General features: G+C 41.3%; 1 protein-coding gene across 1 annotated transcript in view; it reads left to right on the plus strand.

Annotated features, from left to right (window-relative positions):
• RELN (reelin) overlaps positions 1–19053 on the plus strand; it is a 346725-nt gene that overhangs the window by 263937 nt on the left and 63735 nt on the right. Inside the window, exons 49-53 of the mRNA XM_085894992.1 lie at positions 1166–1359; positions 5902–6122; positions 9158–9324; positions 10923–11128; positions 17734–17911. Coding sequence (XP_085751118.1) covers positions 1166–1359; positions 5902–6122; positions 9158–9324; positions 10923–11128; positions 17734–17911 — 966 coding nt within the window. The remainder of the gene's footprint in view (positions 1–1165; positions 1360–5901; positions 6123–9157; positions 9325–10922; positions 11129–17733; positions 17912–19053) is intronic.

Here is a 19053-nt window from a genome sequence, read left to right on the forward strand (position 1 = left end):
TTGTTACAACTTTGACAATGGTTATAATGGATGATATAGGCCTATGGGTGATAAGCTTTCCACATTAATTTGTTGGCTTCTTATAAAAGCCTTTCTTTAAACTTTTTGCTGATATATTTTCAAAGCTTTCTGGACATGTAAGCACAATTAAAAACAAGTACTGTAACTTAAACTTACCTTAGTAACAATATATGCTTTGATCACTTTGCATGACAATACAGCAGAAACTTCTGTCCAATGCCATGTGCTTATGGATGCAGTAGAGGCAGCAGGTAACCCAGATGCTGCCCTCTATAGCTAATTATTTGTTGCGGATACTCAAAAGGGACAATTAATTTAATATTTTATTGTCTGTTAGAAGTCGCATCCCAAAGTTTCTTAGAAATAAAAAAATACTCTATTTCAATGGATTTAGAAGAATATTAAAATAAATAAACAGCTCATTTCAAATGGTGGCCATTTTGAAATTCAAAATGACCTTATAATTATTTTAAATATGCATACAATAAATCATAATGTCTCTCCTATTCATGTTCACTCATATTATAGGATTATATTTTGATATTATTTTTAAAATATGAGCAATAATTGTATTAATTGAAGAAAAAAGCATGATCATGGCAGCCATTTTGGAATTCAAAATGGCCGCCATTTGACACAGCTCCAAAATTGGCAACATCAATTTTCCTGTTCCTAGACATATGTAGAACATATCTAAATAGGTGGCAACTTCTCATCATGAAAGTCCTACGGGCCCATTGTCTAGGACCACTTGCCCCCCCCCCAACTATATAGCACGATATCTCAAAAAGTTGTGGACGGATTCATACGAAACTTCATTGACAGGTGGGCTGTGTGACAAAGACAAATTGATTCGATTTTGGTGTAGATCCGAATCCGGATATGAGATTTATATAATTTTAAAAGTGATTCTTCACCATTGAGAGATGAGCTAAAAACGATACATTTATCGGGCCTGATATGTTCTATTGGATCAGGCATTGCACAGAGGAGGTATGTGCTCTCCCGAGTTACTTTCTCGTTTGTACTTGCACTTATTACCTATAGATGTAAACTGAAATATTTCACTGTGTAATTATTTCCATTCTAACTACTCATTGTGTCTGTTTGAAAATACTCCACTCATCCCTCCCACCATGCAAAGCACTGCAGTCGGCATCTCGAATCGGTGGACTTGAACCTTACGCAGGCGGTGTTTGTACAATTCCATTTCATGTTTGGTTGCTTGGGGGTGCCACATGTTCGAGATCATGGGGTCCTGCTGGATTTCTCTATCAATGGAGGTGTGACATGGATGCCACTCGCAGAGATGTTTTTTGAGCACTATCGCAAACCAGGGTGAGAGCCCACATGCCAACTATCCATGTGACCGAGGGCTAATGCCAAATTTTTGAATAAATGCTTTTGTTAAGCCATAATCATTATTGGGGACGTGCATGACAGTCTCTTTTCCTTTCTTTTCATTTCTAATGCTTGTTTAAGGGTTACTTTAGGCTTTCTATAGTTCCCTTCGGACAACTTGAGTGGTTATATCACTGCATTTAGCCAATTGAGTTGATTTCCATACACAAACAATCTAATGGTATCTAATATGAACATTTTGGTGTAATGGCATCAAAGAGAGACGGTTTTTCAAAGTTATCTTTTCAAGTTGTGATTTGGCCGAAGCCGAGCGAAGCGAGGTCAACATCGTTAACTCCTGATACATGAAACGCCCTGCAACCCATGCCTACAGAATACAAGCTTTTTGGAATGCTGGCCACATTTTCCATGCAATCATCATGTAGCTTTGCTTAAAAAAATCTCCATGGGGAGGTGTTCCCATGTTGAAAGTTTTGTGTCAATCGCTCAAGTGGTTGCAGAGAAAACGAATTTAAAGCGAATAAAAGTGAAAAGTGAGGGCGGAAGAAAAAATAATGAGGGACTCAGTCGACGTTCCACAACATGGTCAAGGATGGTTGTGGATGCTTATTACTCATAAAAAGGAGATCTTTCTGTTGTCTCCTGGTGTTGGAAGGCAGACTGTGTTTTATTTAAAAATTCAGCATTCAGTGGCAGTAAAAAAATAACAGTCATAAAATGTCACATATTTTATTATTCATGTTATGTGGATTCACATATTCTTAAAATGTTATTCATGTGGATAATGAGAATTCAGTCAAGAACACGCAATGAAGTCTGAATAGAATTACAACTCAGTTTGGAGGATTAGAAGAGGAAAGTGAAAGCAGAGATAAGACAAAGATGCTTCATAAGAGGAGTAGTAAAAGTATGGAATAGCATGTGAACAAGGTTTATATATGTGAAATTAGCAGAGAGTTTAAAAGGAGTCTGAATATACATCCATTGATGGAGGAAATCAAAAGAAACACATAAATTTGAAGAATAAGCAAATAAGTATGGATTATTGATGACAGCCCTGTGGCTGTTTTCTGATGTGCACCAGGCCCACCCTTCCCTTTGCCTCACCCATGTCCTCTGTTTACCACTTATTCAAACTATTGCTTCTTTCTGATGCATGTCTTGTCCTCCACCAAACGTTCTTTCTTATATACCGATAGCCTTATAGAGTGAGTCGGGGCAGGATTCTCACCATAAACTGTATACCTAAACTTCCTTGGTCCTTTTGTTCATGAGTTTACTGAACATTGTTTGAAATGTCCCTTTATGAGGAACGTTCAAAATGCTGGAGGAGGAACATGGTGTTCTTACACACCCTCAGGCTGTGAGATTTTTGTGTTCAGTATAAGTTTGCATGTGTGCTTGCCATTATAGTTTCATTCATCTGGCATTGTTTGTTTCTTTAAAAGGAATTTCATTGCAGGAGGAGGAGGAGGACATTAGGCCCATCAAATCTGTGCAATTGTTGGCAACCTATGGTTGTTTGGGCTCTATCCTTTTCAAATGCTGAGGAGCATCAAACAAGGAAGCTACATGTACCATTTTGAGAGTCTTTGGTATGACTCAGTCAGGATTCAAACTGCTGACCTCCCCGATGCATAGCGGACACTTTAACCGTAATGTCATTGAGCATGCTTTTCAGAATTGAGTTCAGAAACTCACAATGTCGTAAAATTATGGATCTTATGAGAGTGAGCAGAGAGATGTCATCAATTTTTATGCAAAGAATGTAACAGCTCTAATATAAATCCATGAATGCACAGTGGCCATTCATGTCGAAGGTACACCCTCATATTCTACAGAAGTAAATTGGAGGGCAGACATTAAGTGTGAATGCAGTAGTCCTTTAATGATGACGCCATGTCAGAATAGCTTTTTGATCTGACCAACTGACAAACTGTCGCCTTGATTGAAGTGTTAATCATGGAACATTGCATGTTCAAGCTCATTTCTTTGCTGATGGCTCCACCCTCTGTTGTAACATCTGTCATCCTTCAGGTGGATTGGCATGTATAGCAGCCTCTTCCATCTCGGCAGACCTTGATAGAATGATGAGCTTGTCCTGCACTTGGAATATGTTGTTCAATCCTGATACATCTCAAACTCTCACTCTGTTTCTCTAAAAGACTATCTTGCTAACCCTCCCATCTACTTCTTAAACAATCCTTTTGAAGAAGTTTGGGCACTCAAACTTTTGGGCCTCCCTATCATTCATGATCTTTCTTTGGTAAACCCCATATATAAGTTGGCCTCCCAAGCCAGCCACAGACTGGGCATCTTCTGTCGTGCAAAGTTTTTCCTTGGCATTTCTGCACTTTTATCTACTTACAAGCCTTTCATCAGTGGCTTGATGGAATACTGCTCTCCGCTTTGGGCTGACTCCCCTTTGGGCTGACTCTCCTGCCTCACACCTTGCTCAGCGTGATGCCATTGAAACCAAGGCCTTCAAAATAATTGGCATCTCCCATGATAAAATGGAATTTTTTTTGCCTATCACTTACACACCGCAGATAGGTCAGTGATCTTTCTGTCTTCTGCTGTCTCCTTTCTGATCTTGCAGCCTCTGCTCTTTCCATGCTCTGCCCCCCTACCCCCTTACCTCTTCCCTTCCCAAATTTCTGCATATCCTGAAAATCGGTCTTCCAGCAACCCCATTTTGTGAAACTCTCAAAATCCAGATTCATTGCTCACCTCCACTCATTTTTACCTCTCTATTCCCACCTGTGTCATCAACTTCCTCAGTTTCCTCAATCTCATTCTTCCCTCCAGGGCTGTTCACTACTATCTCAAGTCACTCTCCATCCACAACCATGATCTTTTCTACCCTCATCAACCCTCCCCAAGTCCACCTCCTCGGTTTCCAGGTTACCAGGTCACCCCTCACTCCCTTATCCTCCTCCTAATTTATTTTTTATTTTCTGTTCCATTTATGCTTCCTCCCCAGTTTTCCCTTCCACTTCTGTGATTGAGAGCTTGCAGCTGCATTCATTTTGTTTGCTCTCTGTGTCCCCCTCCACCCCACCCCTGCTCTCATTCTTCCCCACATCCTTATTCCTCCAAGTCTCCCTCTATTTTACTCCTCTTCCCTGCTGTTGGTGTCTTCCCCAACCCCACCCCTACTTTCTACTGTTCTTTTAGTCCTATAGCATCTTGGCAAATTCCATGTTCTAGCCCCTCCACGAGCCTCGACTAAAATATGCACATACATTGGAAATTCTCAAGACAACATTTTCACAATCATTCATGACCATGGTCTCAGCAAGATGGGTCAGTCAAAATCTCCGCACTGATAATAAACAGAAAGAGCTGGTATCATGTCATGAGATGATCAAACTGTTCAATGCAGATCTGCCAAACTACATCGCTTGTCTGGTAACTAGTGATGAATTGTGGCTTCATTACTGGGATCCTGAAACCAAAAGTGGAATCCATGTAGTGGAAGGACAAGAGATCACCACCACTCACCAAATTTTGCACCCAATCTTCAGCCGACAGGATCATGGCCTTGATTTTCTGTCATGTTAAGGGGATCTTGATTGTCTATGTGCCTCAAAATCTAAATTCACAGGGAAACATGAATACAGTTTCATGCAAAACTTGTGGCATGCTAATAAGGACAAATGTCAGGGATGTTGAGCAAAGATATGCTTCTCCTTCAATAAAATGCATCTATGTGTAAAGCCTATGTTGTGCAGACCTTCATCTGTGACTATGGTTTTGAGCAGTTGGACCACAGTTGGCTTTGAACAGTGACTGGTTTTGAGCAGTTGGACCACAGTTGGCTTTGAACAGTGACTGGTTTTGAGCAGTTGGAGCTGTCTTCAGCACAAGTGCAGTCTTGGGAACTATTATCTGTTCTGGCAATTGAAGCCCTATCTGCGTCGCTGTCAGTTTGCCAACTGCACAGGAATGACTGAAGTAACCGAGACATGATTGAAGGAGCAGTCTGACAACTTTTACTCCACAGGCCGAGACAGTTAGACGGACAGATGGAGCAATTGCATTGAAGTTAAGGGACACTTTATTGAGGAAATTAAAAACTTTGGCATGTCTTGGACTATTGGTAGCATTTCATTTGTAGAACATTGTGAATGCGCAACTATAGAATGATAATGAGATGTACCTTTTTCCTCAAACTTTTTAAATGCTACTTGAATGCCATCATTGGACACTCGCCATCTTTTATTGTATGTTGTGCTATATTCAAGATACTGAACTTGTAAAGAGAACTGAGGAGGTCATCGAGGGGAAGGGGGAATCTTGCCCACCCTTCTTACTTGGGGCATTGGGCCTTTCTCAAGAAACCTTACTCGACATCCTTTTATAAACCGTATCCCCCTTATAATTTTTATTGAGGTTTTTTTGTTGTTGTGCTCCTTGTGCTAATGATATGACGCATGTAGGATTGGCTAAATGACTTTTTCACATATTACTGATTCATTGATATTCTTTATGATTTATCCACCATCGTCTTTGTAGCTTTGTGAACATCCTGCTGCCGGCAACAGCACAGGTCGTGGGTGTCCGGCTTCGCTGGTGGCAGCCAAAGCATGATGGTGCAGAGCGTGCAGACTGGGCTCTCGACAATATATTTGTTTCCGGTTCTGGATTGCCAACAAAAGCCACCGTCACCTTCAGCCAGCCTGGAAACTTACTTGATCAACTACTTTCAGATGCGCCAGCAGGGAACCCAGACATTGGTTTGAAACACATCTCACACGTATTGTGTCACACTATTCCGAAATATTGGAAAAGATTAAATGGCACTGTACTTAAAAAATGTATGTATGTATGTATGTATGTATGTATGTATGTATGTATTATGTATTTGTGCATGCTCGATATTTGAGTCAATCAATTGGGCGGTATCCTATGTATTAATAACAACGTAATGAAGCTCTCTGCATCCGTGCATCTGAAGCCTTCCGATCAAAACCCATTGGCTGGACTGTTGGTCTGACCAGCCTGGAAACCTACTTTTATAATCTGGGTAACCCTTTCACGATAACCATCATCTGTCTCCAGAATTGTAATTCGGACAAGTCTGAAGACGACGATGGTTCACGAGCGGTATTTGACGATGTAGATTGTTTCATAAGTCAAGGATGAGACAATGTGATAATGTTTGACCAAGTTATAAAAATGATCAACATGATGTGGTACGAGTGACAGGTTATTAACTGCAAAATGTCGAAAACCCGGTTTCGTTCAACAACTTAAAAAATTTGACCTTTGCATAATCTTTAAAGGTCACAAAACAATGTTGTGGACATTAAAATAAGGAAACAGGATACGTGCTATAGCTTATTGGAGTTAGTTCGTCAAAGAAGGTCAAAAACCTGGTTTGATTCCCACAACTTTGAAAATTTGACCTTTGTGGCCTGAAAAGGTCAAAGGTCAAGGATTATGACCTTTGGTGCAAAACTTCCTCTGAAACATTCCAGGAACAATATAACATCATATAGGCTATATGGTATTTCGCATTCCTCGGATTATCCATACTTTGATGAAATCAGCATAAAACAAACTTGAAGGGGGCGCCACGGGCAAACTGGTGGGAATCGGGAAAATGTAAACGATGAAAGTTGTAGTACTCGAAGAGCACGACTTGCATACCAACTTTCATTCAAAACAGTTGAAAACCCTAGGAGCTCGATGCCCAATTTATTGATTTTTTTGACATTTTCTAAGTTCGTGACATTGTGACCTTTACCTTGGGAAGAAAATGAAAAATCGAGCTCCATGGGGCTATGCAGGTGCCATGGGGCTAACCAAATACCGAAACCCCTGCCAAATTCGACAAACCCCCTCGGAGAAGATGTAACTTGAAATCGGCTACCCCCTAGTAACACGTTTTTTTTTGGGTGTGGCTCTGCCTATAATGGGCGTAGCATGCCCATTCTCAGGAAAACACAACTGGATCATGATATAAACCTCCCACCCAAATTTTATCAAGATCGGATCAAAACCCACGGAGCTATGCTCGGGAGAGACAGACAGACAGACACCCACAACGAATATAGTGGTCACTTACTGACTCGTGAACCAAAAATCATATGTCTGCTCTGCTCGTGCTATGGTAAGGCTTCACGTATTATATTTCTCTTTTTGTTGGTTAATAACAGTTATATTTAAATACACATACATATAAATAAATTTAAAACAATTACCTGACATATTTAAATAGAACTAAGCATATTCCAGAAACTGTCGAACTTGAAGGTTCCTCTTCCTCTTCCTTCCTCTATCTTCCTCTTCCTTCCTCCATCTTCCTCCTTCTTTCTCCCTCTTCCTCCCACTTCCTCCCACTTCCTCCCACTTCCTCCCACTTCCTCCCACTTCCTCCCACTTCCTCCCACTTCCTCCTTCAATGAACGTCAGTATTTTTTTATAGATGGTATGCACCGCAGTCGGAGGCAAACCTCGTAACCCGGTGACATCAACGGCATGTTCACCAGCATTCATGCGACGAATAACATCTAATTTCACTTCTAAGGTCACACTTTTACGCTATATCTTAACCACTCTACAGAACAGCACATTTAGTTATGCACAACGCAAAGTGCAGTAGTTCTTTCGGTGATTTTGTGATTTCCCGATTTGGTACTTTAGCAATGTATTCTGGCATCTTTATTAGTCTGGTAAGCTCTGAAAACGATCGAGAATAAAAGGTATGGCTTTTAAAATGACATAAGTTGTGAGTTAAAACAATGTAATTTATGAGATATGCGAAAATATGCGAGTATGGTGAGGCGGCATTGACGAGCATGGCGAGAAATATGCTAAATGGCTTCTCCAACTGGGTAATGGTGAACTAACAATTGTTATTGATTTGCCACCAGAAATGTGCATGACCTCAGATCTTGCTACCCTCATTCATTGGACATTCCCCAACCTAGCTAATAATTGGAGCAATCCATCTTGGATGGCCGAGCGAGTGATTTGGGCACCACACAATGCAATAACCAATGAGATCAACAAGTTGCCACACGGTTTCCAGGTGAAGAGTGGCATTGTTCGAGCGCTGATACTGTTACGAATTCCGAAAATATTGTTTCGATCCCAGGCGAGTATCTTGGTTTACTCAATGTTTTAGGCCGACCTCCTCATATGCTCTGCTCGAAGCCCAAAATACTCTTTATGCTAATTGCGTAATCTGGCTCCAAATTATGGTCTTTGTAATGGCACACGACTTTTGGTTCAACAAGTAACCAATGGCCACAAGCAACAATTCCAGGCATATGTAAGACTGTGCTGATCCCGCGCATTGCACTGAAACCCACCGATGACACCTTGACCTTTCCATTCGAGTTTTCGGTATTGTGGTGTTTTTATTGCTGGTAGTTACTTTGCTGAAATAGCACTTGATTAATTGCCTTGTTAGCCTCTTATCCCGAGCTAGTTTAATTGTTGTGGCATCTAATTATTATTACGATTAGCAATGCTCAGTTGTACTTTATTTCTTTTAACTTAACTGTCATTTTAATTAATTCATAAATACACAGGTTTAAGATGTTTCATGTGTTCTTTCATGTGATTTCTTGAATACAGGCATATAGACAAGACAACTTGCTTAATGTCCTTCATGAAGAAGTTGTTCAGATCATATAACATTTTGAATCTTTTGCACATGCAGCAAAAATAACCCACAAAATATTTTGAAGATTAAGGTTCCTGCACTATATCCAGTTCAATACTAAAGTTACTTCACTATAACCCTTTCAAAACTCGCAAGACATGATGCCAGTACTTGGACCATGGATGTTCTGGGATGGTTGTCACCTTGAAGCCTTCTGTTCATCGCCTGGCCCTGTTTTGCTGTGTGGCCAGCAAGGCAACCATGATGTCATGCTGACGAGTCATGATGTCATACCCAACACAGACTGGATTGTCCAGCTTAAGGCAAGTGCTTTACATCCATCTGGTCAGGAAAATTGCTTCTTTTGTGGGATGGATGATACGGGAGTACAACAAACGGGTTAATACGAATGTCGTTATTAATGCTGTGCACAGTTATCATGAATTACCTTTGAAAAATCGATGAAGCCATGTCCATTGCATTAAACAATGATGTGATGTAAATTCATGTACTAGGAATTACCTCCGCCACTGAAGGTGTCTGTCTGTCTGTCTGTGAGCACGATATCTCAAAAAGTTATGGACGGATTTGGACAAAACTTGATGGTCAGGTTGGGTGTGATGATGGTCAGGTTGATGGTCAGGTTGGTGGTCAGGTTGACACAGACGAATTGATTCGATTTTGGTGAAGATCTGGATCCAGATACGAGAATTCAAGTTTTTTTTTTAAAAGTGATTCTTCATCATTGAAAGATCGAGCCAAAAAACGATATGACATAGCATGATATTTCAAAGTTGTAGATGGATTTCAAAGTAGTTGTAGATGGATTGGTGGATGAGTTGGGTTGGTGACAAGAACAAGCCAATTAGATTTTGATTCAGGTATGGATGCAGATCCAGCCAATCAGTGGGATACAAAATGTAAATTGGTCAGCCTGGTGGAGGGAGGTAAGTGCTCTACCAAGTGCCATTCTTGTTTGTTTGTTTTGTCTGTGAGCAGGATATTTCAAAAAGTTATGGACAGATTAGGATGAAATTTCGTGGACAGGTTGGATGCGTGACAAGGACGAATTGTTTAAATTTTGGTGAAGATACGGATAGTAGAGTTTTTAAAGTGATTCTTCACCATTGAGAGATGGGTCCAAAAATGATATATAGCACAATATCTCAAAAAGTAAAATACGGATTCGGATGAAACTTGGTGGACAGGTTTGGGTCTGTGACAAAGACAAATTGATTTGATATTGGCGGAGATCTGGATCTGAGATTTTTTTTAATTTCCCAAGTAATTCTTCATCATCGAGAGATGGGGCCAAAAACGATATACTGTATAGATATATATATATATATATATATATATATATATATATATATATATATATATATATATATATATATATATATATATATATATATATATCACAATATTTCAAAAAGTTATCACAATAGTTTAAAAAAAAAAGATTATGACAAAATTTGGTGGATGAGTTGGGTCGGTGACAACAACAAGCTGATTATATCGTGGTTAAGGTCCAGATGCAGATCTGGCCTATCAGTGGGATGCAAAAGTCTGGCAGAGGTAAGCATGCACTCTACTAAGTGCCATTCTACTTTTTAATGTGATTCTTCATAATTGAGAGATCGGGCCAAAAATAATATAGAGCACAATGTTTCAAAAAGTTATGGATGGGTAGGCCTAATGCCAAAACTTGGTGAATGAATTCGATAGGTGACAAGAACAATAAAGTTGATTAGATTTTGGTTTAGGTCTGGATACAGATCTGGCCTATCATCAGTATGATAAAAAATGTAAACTGTTCACTCTAGTGTAGGTATGCATTCCACCAAGTGCCCTTCCAGTTTACGAATGTGGTGACGGCAGTGCTTGTGGTGATGATGATTATGACTGTGGATTGTTGCAGATTGTGGTGGCATGCTTGGCTGATGAAGATGATCCTGTACACCTGCAACTTTCCACTGATTATGGCGAGAGCTGGGAGTATGTCCAGAGGCAGTGTCTTTCCACAGATCCAACCTGCAGTGGCAAAACAGCCCTGCCTTCAGCCTTCTTCCCCACAGAAAGCTGGCGACGTGCCACCTTCATTATCCCTCCCAGCTTTGCTGGCAGGTGTGTTGGATACCGCATGCTTAACAGAAACGTTCCTTTCACAGCATAGTCTGTGATTCATCTGTGTCTCTTCATAGCTATTTTCTTTCTTTTTTTAAAAGACCTTTCCTCTTTCCAGAGTTGGTGTTGCTGTCTATATCACAAAATGTATTCCCCATTGTCCACACTAACCTCTTCTGGCTACTATGTCTCTTTGTAACCAACTAATGTTTGGCTAATGTGTACCATCCACTGAATGATGATGACGATGACTTTCTGTATGCCACTATTTCCTCTAACATGGATTTACGAATAACCATCCATCCCAACTCTCTGTTCCTCCTTTGCGGCTGGGTGTTTGCTCAACAAAATACAGCTGTGAAATTGCAGATGAGGTCTTCTGCAACTATGGGTGTGACCCAAATTGAAAATTTTCCAACCCAGATATCTGCAACTGCGACGTCCTCTCTCCTGGACCGAATGACAAATAACTTTCAACAAATGGGTGTGACCCAAACCTCTCTGGTTCCTCCACTGGTCCTCTTGGTTCTTATGACCACATGCTCAACAAAACCCATATCTTTCTGGCTATTGCAAAGGAACAACCTCATTGATACAGAATCTGGTGGTTTGCACAGGCCAACTGGCAGGAACTGCAATCTGCAAAAGGATTGGGCTACCATCTCAACAACATTTGATATTGATTCCACATACTTCCACAAAGACCAACTCTCAATCGTGCACTGTATTATCCTCTCCCATATGTTTCTGTCTTATGCATCCTCTCAGCCCTGGTACACTGGGTACTATGGTGATCTGGTTGCAGTCAATTAGCTTGCTTTCTCAACTTGGATGGCTAACCCAACTGAGGGCAATTTTATGTCACCCTGGAAGGCTTCCAACAAGTTTGTTAATGGTTGGTGTGAGATACTTGATAAATTAATAAATGCACTGGTTTCAGATGTTCCATGAGTTCTTTAACTTGATTTCTTGAAACAGGAATTTATACAAGACAACTTGCTTAATATCCTTTATGAAGTTGTTTAGATCATATAACTTTTTTTAATCTTTTGCACATGGAGCAAAAATAACCCACAAAATATTTTCAAGATTAAGGTTCCTGCACTAAATTAAATCCAGTTCGATACAAAAGTTACTTCACTATAACCCTTTCAAAACTCACAAGACATGACGCTAGTACTTGGCCATGGATGTTCTGGGACAGATCTCCTGGCCCTGTTTTACTGTGTGGCCAGCAAGACAGCCATGATGTCATACCCACCACAGACTGGATTGTCCCTCTTACGGCAAGTGCTTTTCATCCATCCAGTCAGGAAGGTCAGGTCAGGCATGGGAGCATGCACGGAGCAGCGCGTTGCTGCATTCACTTTCTGCCGAGACTCTAGGGGCCTCCATCAGGCCACTCCTCAGGCAGATGCCGGGCCCATCCCCATCTCCTTGAGATGCCGATCAACACGAGGCACATGGTCGGCCCATTGGCCTCCCCCCACTCACAAAGCTTCCTCGCTGAGAGAATCTGGTGAGCAGGATCAGCGTCAGGCAAAGGGGCCACATGTCCATACAGCCGCAGCTTACGCTCACGGACTATGCAGGTAACAAATCTTATTTGAGTCTCTCTCAGCAACCGCTCGTTGGACACAAAGTCTGACAAGAGATAGCCAAGGATTCTCCGAAGAGACCTGGTACCAAAGGAATTAAGTCTCCGTTTCAGATGCCTCATCAGAGTCCTGGTCTCACATCCATAGAGCAAGACTGGAAGCACGAAGGACCTGAAGACTCGGACTTTCACCCCCCTGCACAGATACCGACAGTGCCACACCCCATGATCCAGTGAATCTATGATTCCCCAGGCCTGACCCAGACGTCTATTGACCTCTGGTGCACAGCCAGCAGAGACATGAATATCACTGCGAAGGTATGTGAATCTCTCCGTGACCTCAACATCCTTGCCACAAACAGGTACAGACAGGACAGCAGCATCCAAGATGTCATTGAAAGCATGGATCTTAGTTTTGACCCAGGAAACCTGTAATCCCAGTGGCTCCTACTCCTCAATCAGCACCTGAGGGCCCCCAAAAGGATATCCAGAGTCTCCGCAAAGATGACTGCATCATCTGCGAAATCAAGGTCAGAGATCTTGACATTCCCAAATGATGCACCGCAGCTTGATCTCTCCAACATCCTCCCCAGAATTCAGTCCATACAAGTGCTGAAAAGTGTGGGGGTGAGTACACACCACGCCGAACTCCAATAACAACTGGAAATAATTCAGAGATGGTACCACCACATCTCACAACACTCTCATTACCAGAGTGTAGTTCAGACATCAGATCGATCAGTTTTGGTGGCACCCCACGAAGACCAAGAAAGTTGCTTATTTAGTGGAATGGATGATATGGGAGTATAACAATCAGGTTTAATACAAATGTCATTATTGATTCTTTGCACCGTTATCATGAATTACCTTGCAAATGCTCTTGACTTGAATCTCACACTCTTCTCTCCAAGGAGTCCATCCTGAGACCAGCCAAACAACATTTGTGAATCGTAAAGCTGAACTCTCCAACCAGTGTCTTCCTTCAAAGTCCTGGAGGTGCCTTATCAAATCTGTCACTGTTGTACACCTCCCTCCACCTCCATCTCCTTGCTCACATAAAATGGCTTCACAACAGACTCTGCTCAAGATAAAGCAGAATGTGACAACTCAGCATATGCCTCTCAACTCGATGTGTGCAACAAATTCTGCTCTTTCCCTTCCTTAAGGCCCGGTCACACCTTGACGTTTTAGCCAGCGATGGCAACGTATTAAAATGTATGTAAAACGCTGGCTTACGTTGAACTTTTGATGTTTTTTTTTAAAGATTCGGACGTATTCATAGCGACTTGGTCTTATGTATAACGCATTGGTAACGGACACAGAACGTTTCGTTGTGTTATAGATAACTTATACCAACGAATGCTGAACCTGTTGTCGGCCTACACAACCGATGCCCAACGATAGTCTAACTTAGGCATAGCGCGCTGCACGCATCGCCGACGAGGTCGTGACGTAGCCTATTAAAAGGCTGACGCACAACGATTCGAATCATAACTGCCGTAGAAATGGAAGTGACAACATCGCGGTCACACCTTGGCGATCTTGCCAGCGTATGCCGACCTAAGAAAAATGTGTCTAAAACGTTGGGACACGTCAAATACGGTATGAGTAAGTTTGGTATACGTGAGTACAACGCTAAAGTACGCTATCATACGTCGTAGTAAGTAGAGTACGTCAAGAAATTTTAAACATGTTCAAAATTTTACGACGTACTCGGCGTATGACACACGTTCCGCATGCGACGGGGATAAGTTTTACACACGATATGTGGACGCTTACACACGTCCACAAAGGCTACTTATAAGCTACTCATAAGTCGAAACACGTCGCGGTAATGTCTTTTTTACGCGAAACTTATTTCTAACTTATGTTTGACGTGCTTTGAACCAATTCTTTATGTAGTCCCAACACACATCGACGTATGTAGACGTATTCCAATGACGTCTTCCGGTCGACAAAAAAAAAAAAAATGAATGTGTTTCTAGCTTACAACTGCCATATAAAGACGTGTTCCCAGCGGTTTTGGGAATTGGTATATAAAAATGCTGCTCATAAAAGGGGAACCCAACAGTGTTTTCGAGTTCCTTTTTGAGTCGATGTCCATGTCAGCAGTAACAGTATCAGTATTAGTATTAGTATTAGTATTAGTAGTAGTTTGTTCATGTTGGCAGTAGTAGGTGATTGTGAGGGGGAGGGTGTGGGTTATGATGGATCGTCCTTGCGTCCGCGTGTCCACGGGTAGGAGACATCTTTTCACCATTGTTCGAAGTTCTTCGCGGCTAATTTTTTATGGGGCTTTTTCAACAATGAGCTATAGCTTGTTTTTACGATTTAGGTCTATTCATAACGGGTTGGACAAATGCACAATGAACTATTAATGTGCATAGAGCACTTTGATTACTTATAGATACGATATACCAACGAATAATTATCGTGAAGCCGGCGTTCACAAAATATGTCCAATGATAGCCTAACTTATCCATATCGTGCGGAAGTTTATCTTTGCCGGTGACGTAGGGTTTGCTATTCATAGGCTGCCACTCAACGATTTAAATGCTGCATCTCCACTATTGAAAGTAGACGCTTGCGCTCAACAATTGGATTTTTTTTTACACTCAACGACTTTGAAACGGTACCACTCAGCTATTTTCATTGTTTACAATGAACGATTTAAATTGCTGTCACTCGCCTTTGTTTTTTGACGCTGGGGTTTGGAAATTTGAAGCGTTTGTTCTGAACGTGTTAAAACGCTCAAACTCGACTAGTTTAAATAGACGCTGCCGATGGACAATTGGAATCATAGCCAAGCTAGACATCGAAGTGTGAACATCCTCGTCATGCCGAAGAAAAGTTTGAAGAATGCTGCAAATAAGTGTCCTGGCCGTGGCCGTGGACGCTGACGCAAGGACGATCCATTATACCGACGTCTTTCAGCCTATGAGTAACTTAAAAGTAACGTCTGTCGACGTGTGGCAACGATCGCGTAACGTGCCAACAACACGTTAATCATAGGTTAGAAATAAGTTTCGGGTTCGCTAAACATTACCTCGGCGTGTCTCAACTTATGATTAACTTACAAGTAGCATGTGTTGACGTCTGTCAACGATCGCAGACCGTGCATACAACTTGTGGCCAGCGTAGCGGAACGTGTGAGTCATACGCCGGCATACGTCGTGAAATTTCAAGCATGAAAAAATTTGAGGACAACCAAAAAGTACAACGTTTAAAGCCAGCGTACAACGACGTATGGCAGTGTTTTTCAGCGTGCTCTCAATGTTATCAAAACTTACCCATAACGTATTCAACGTGTGCCAGCGTTTTAGAAAAAAAATTCAAAAATCGGCATACGTTGGCTAAAACGTCAAGGTGTGACCGGGCCTTTAGCCCCTCATATCCACTGCCTTCTACATTGTGTGTCTTTCACACACAAGAAGGTAGAGAAGGTTCTGTCAAACCTAAAATCTTCCTTGGAGATAGGTGCAGATGGCATCAGTGCCCATATTCTCAAATCCTGCTTTTCTCCTTTTTCATGCTTATACTTTGTCTGTTCTTTTTAATCTCTCCTCCTTTTGTCATCTCCCATCTACCTGAAAGTCCACCATGATCACTCCCATTCAGAAAATGGAGCAAAAAATAATCTTCTCAACATTCAACAAGCAAATTTATATCCAACAAGGAGCTGAGATATTTGTCCCCCACCATTTGGGTGATATGAGGCATAGATCTGTGTCATATGAAAGCTAAATCTTGAACGGTTTTTGAAATATCACATGCACAAGCCAAGTTATCGAGATGGTTGCCGTGGCAACATAATTCAACCAATCACAGCCGTGATCTAATCAGGTTGAGATAATGTCATGAGGAATAAATATCTGTGAAATTAGAACAATATGTTCAACAGTTTTTGAAATGTCATGAACGCAAAAGTACATGGACAGATGATTGGTCATGGATGAATGATTGGTCAGACGGAGCTCACTTTAATGTCCCCCATCTCCAACATTGTTGAAGAGATGGGAAAGAATTACAAGCAAATAATGGAACCCATCATTGCCACCAAAATCGAGTCTTTCCATTATTTAAACAGTCTGATCTCTGACTATCTGTTTGGATTCTGTTCTATTCCAAGTCATTCCTTGATAAATCAGGACTGCTCAGAGCTGACAAGATCTTTGTCTGGAGTACTTCTCTCCCCTATGAATGAATGCCCCAGCATCGCATCTTTCTCTCCTGTAATCTGCGGAAACCAAAGCACTCAACATTATTGGCATGTCGTGATGAGCGACGTACAAGGACTGTTGCTCTCACATCATATACAGGACAGGGGCCTCTGCTTTTTGTTTTTAAATCCCACTCTTCTCTTTAAGGCATCAGGCAGACAGTGCACTGCCATCTCATGTTATCTTACATCCCATTATTCCAGCCATGTTGGAATCTCACAGTTAAAGACAGACTTTCTCTCACCCCTCCTCGCTCCCCTTCTCTCCTCCCTCCTCTCTCCTTTCCCCTCCACCTCTTCACCTTCCCCTCTCTCACTCCCCCCCACCCTTTCTCCCTCTTCCCCCATCTTTTTCTCCCTCCCCCCTTTAGTATTACCATAAGCGAAGTGACTGGTGATATTTGCTCGTACTTAATAAAAGTTAGAACTGGTCTAAGCCCAGAGGCTGAAAGCTGAGTTAATGATGTTTCTAATTATATAATAATAATAACAAGAAATAATGATAATAATAATAATAATAATAAAAATATGTTCCCTTCCAACAAACTTCAAGACAGGAAGCGATTAGGCCCAGTGTTTCCAACTTATAGTTGTTTGGACATGCTGAATGTCAAGCAAGGAAGCAGCACTAAGTATTTTTTTTAAGCAAAGGTATATTTATGGACAAGGCTTGAACTGCCAACGTACCAGAATCAGAATAAATGATGTAACCATTACACCACTGAGTCTGCTCGTGATGCATTCAGATTAGCTTATGCCACATTTTCCTCTTTCCCTTGATCATTGCAGGCCGATACGTGTCCGCCTACTTCAGTCACCTGGCACCACACACTGGGCTATAGATGATTTCTACATGGGCCCAGCTTGTGGCACCCTTTGCTCTGACCATGGAGACTGTTGGAATGGATACTGCATTTGTGATGCAACCTATACTGGAGATAATTGCAGTGATTCCTCAACGACAATGGTACAATTATTGTTTATATTTATATATATATATATATATATATATATATATATATATATATATATATATATATATATATATATATATATATATATATATATATTATACGACTGGGGTAACTGGGATTATACATTTTTAAAGAAGGTACTTCCAACCAAAAGTAAACTAGATCTACTCCACTAATTTGAGCAATAATCAAGAGCAGACCCAGTCTTGGGTGACATTTCTTCAGGTTTACAGCAGGTTTCCTCAGGCAAGTAGACCCCGAGCCTCAGTGCATGTCCGGTTTTTATTCTGATACAACCGCTCATTTCTGGTCACGTGTTGGTGCTCAAGATCAAAAGGAGGAGTGCTTTTTTATTTTATTTTGCAAACTTAACTGGGGAGACGGTGGACATACCCACACAATACACACATCTGATGCAAATGGTGAAAACTGAATGGTGCAAACAGGTGGATGAGGTGAGCAACAAACAACACTCAATCCCAAACACCAATGTACGTGTGGACAACACCCAATGGGAACCCCAACAATCGCACAACCAACACCTCATCATGCCCGACCCAGACACAAAACCGGCCATGTTTGTGCCTCGGAAACACCAACAAGCGCACACGCAAGCTCGCCCACATGCATACAACACCAGAACTCACCAGAACATACAACACCATAACACACAACTCACCCACATGTAAGTAAAAACAAAAACTAGAGCTGAGCAGCCCATTGATGATGTGATTTGACATTTTTTTTGCAATATCTCCAGTATAGGTTGCCTATTGGCCTGAGGAAGCCTGCTGTGAAGCTGGTGAAACGTCACCTAAAACCGGGTCTGCTCCTGTTTATCGCTCAAATTAGCAGAACAGCTCGAGTTTACTTTTATTTGGAAGCTTCTTCTTCTTCTTCTTTAAAAAAAAAAAACATATGTATATATGATACGAGCTGAAGTAACTGGCGTTGCCCGAGTATATTCAATGAAATATGTATTTAAATATTTTCTGCATGACAAATTGTGGAATATTGGCCTCATGGTTTCTTCTGAATTATCAATCTTGGGCGTTGGAAAATGCACTTGGACTTGTATCGAAATGCTTCACCTTCTAAGGGTGTCAAACATGCTGCCAAACATGCAAGGAGGACA

Source organism: Eptatretus burgeri, chromosome 9 (assembly GCF_056783735.1).
Source record: "Eptatretus burgeri isolate ZD-2024b chromosome 9, Ebu_testis_v1, whole genome shotgun sequence".
Lineage (NCBI taxonomy): Eukaryota > Metazoa > Chordata > Myxini > Myxiniformes > Myxinidae > Eptatretus > Eptatretus burgeri.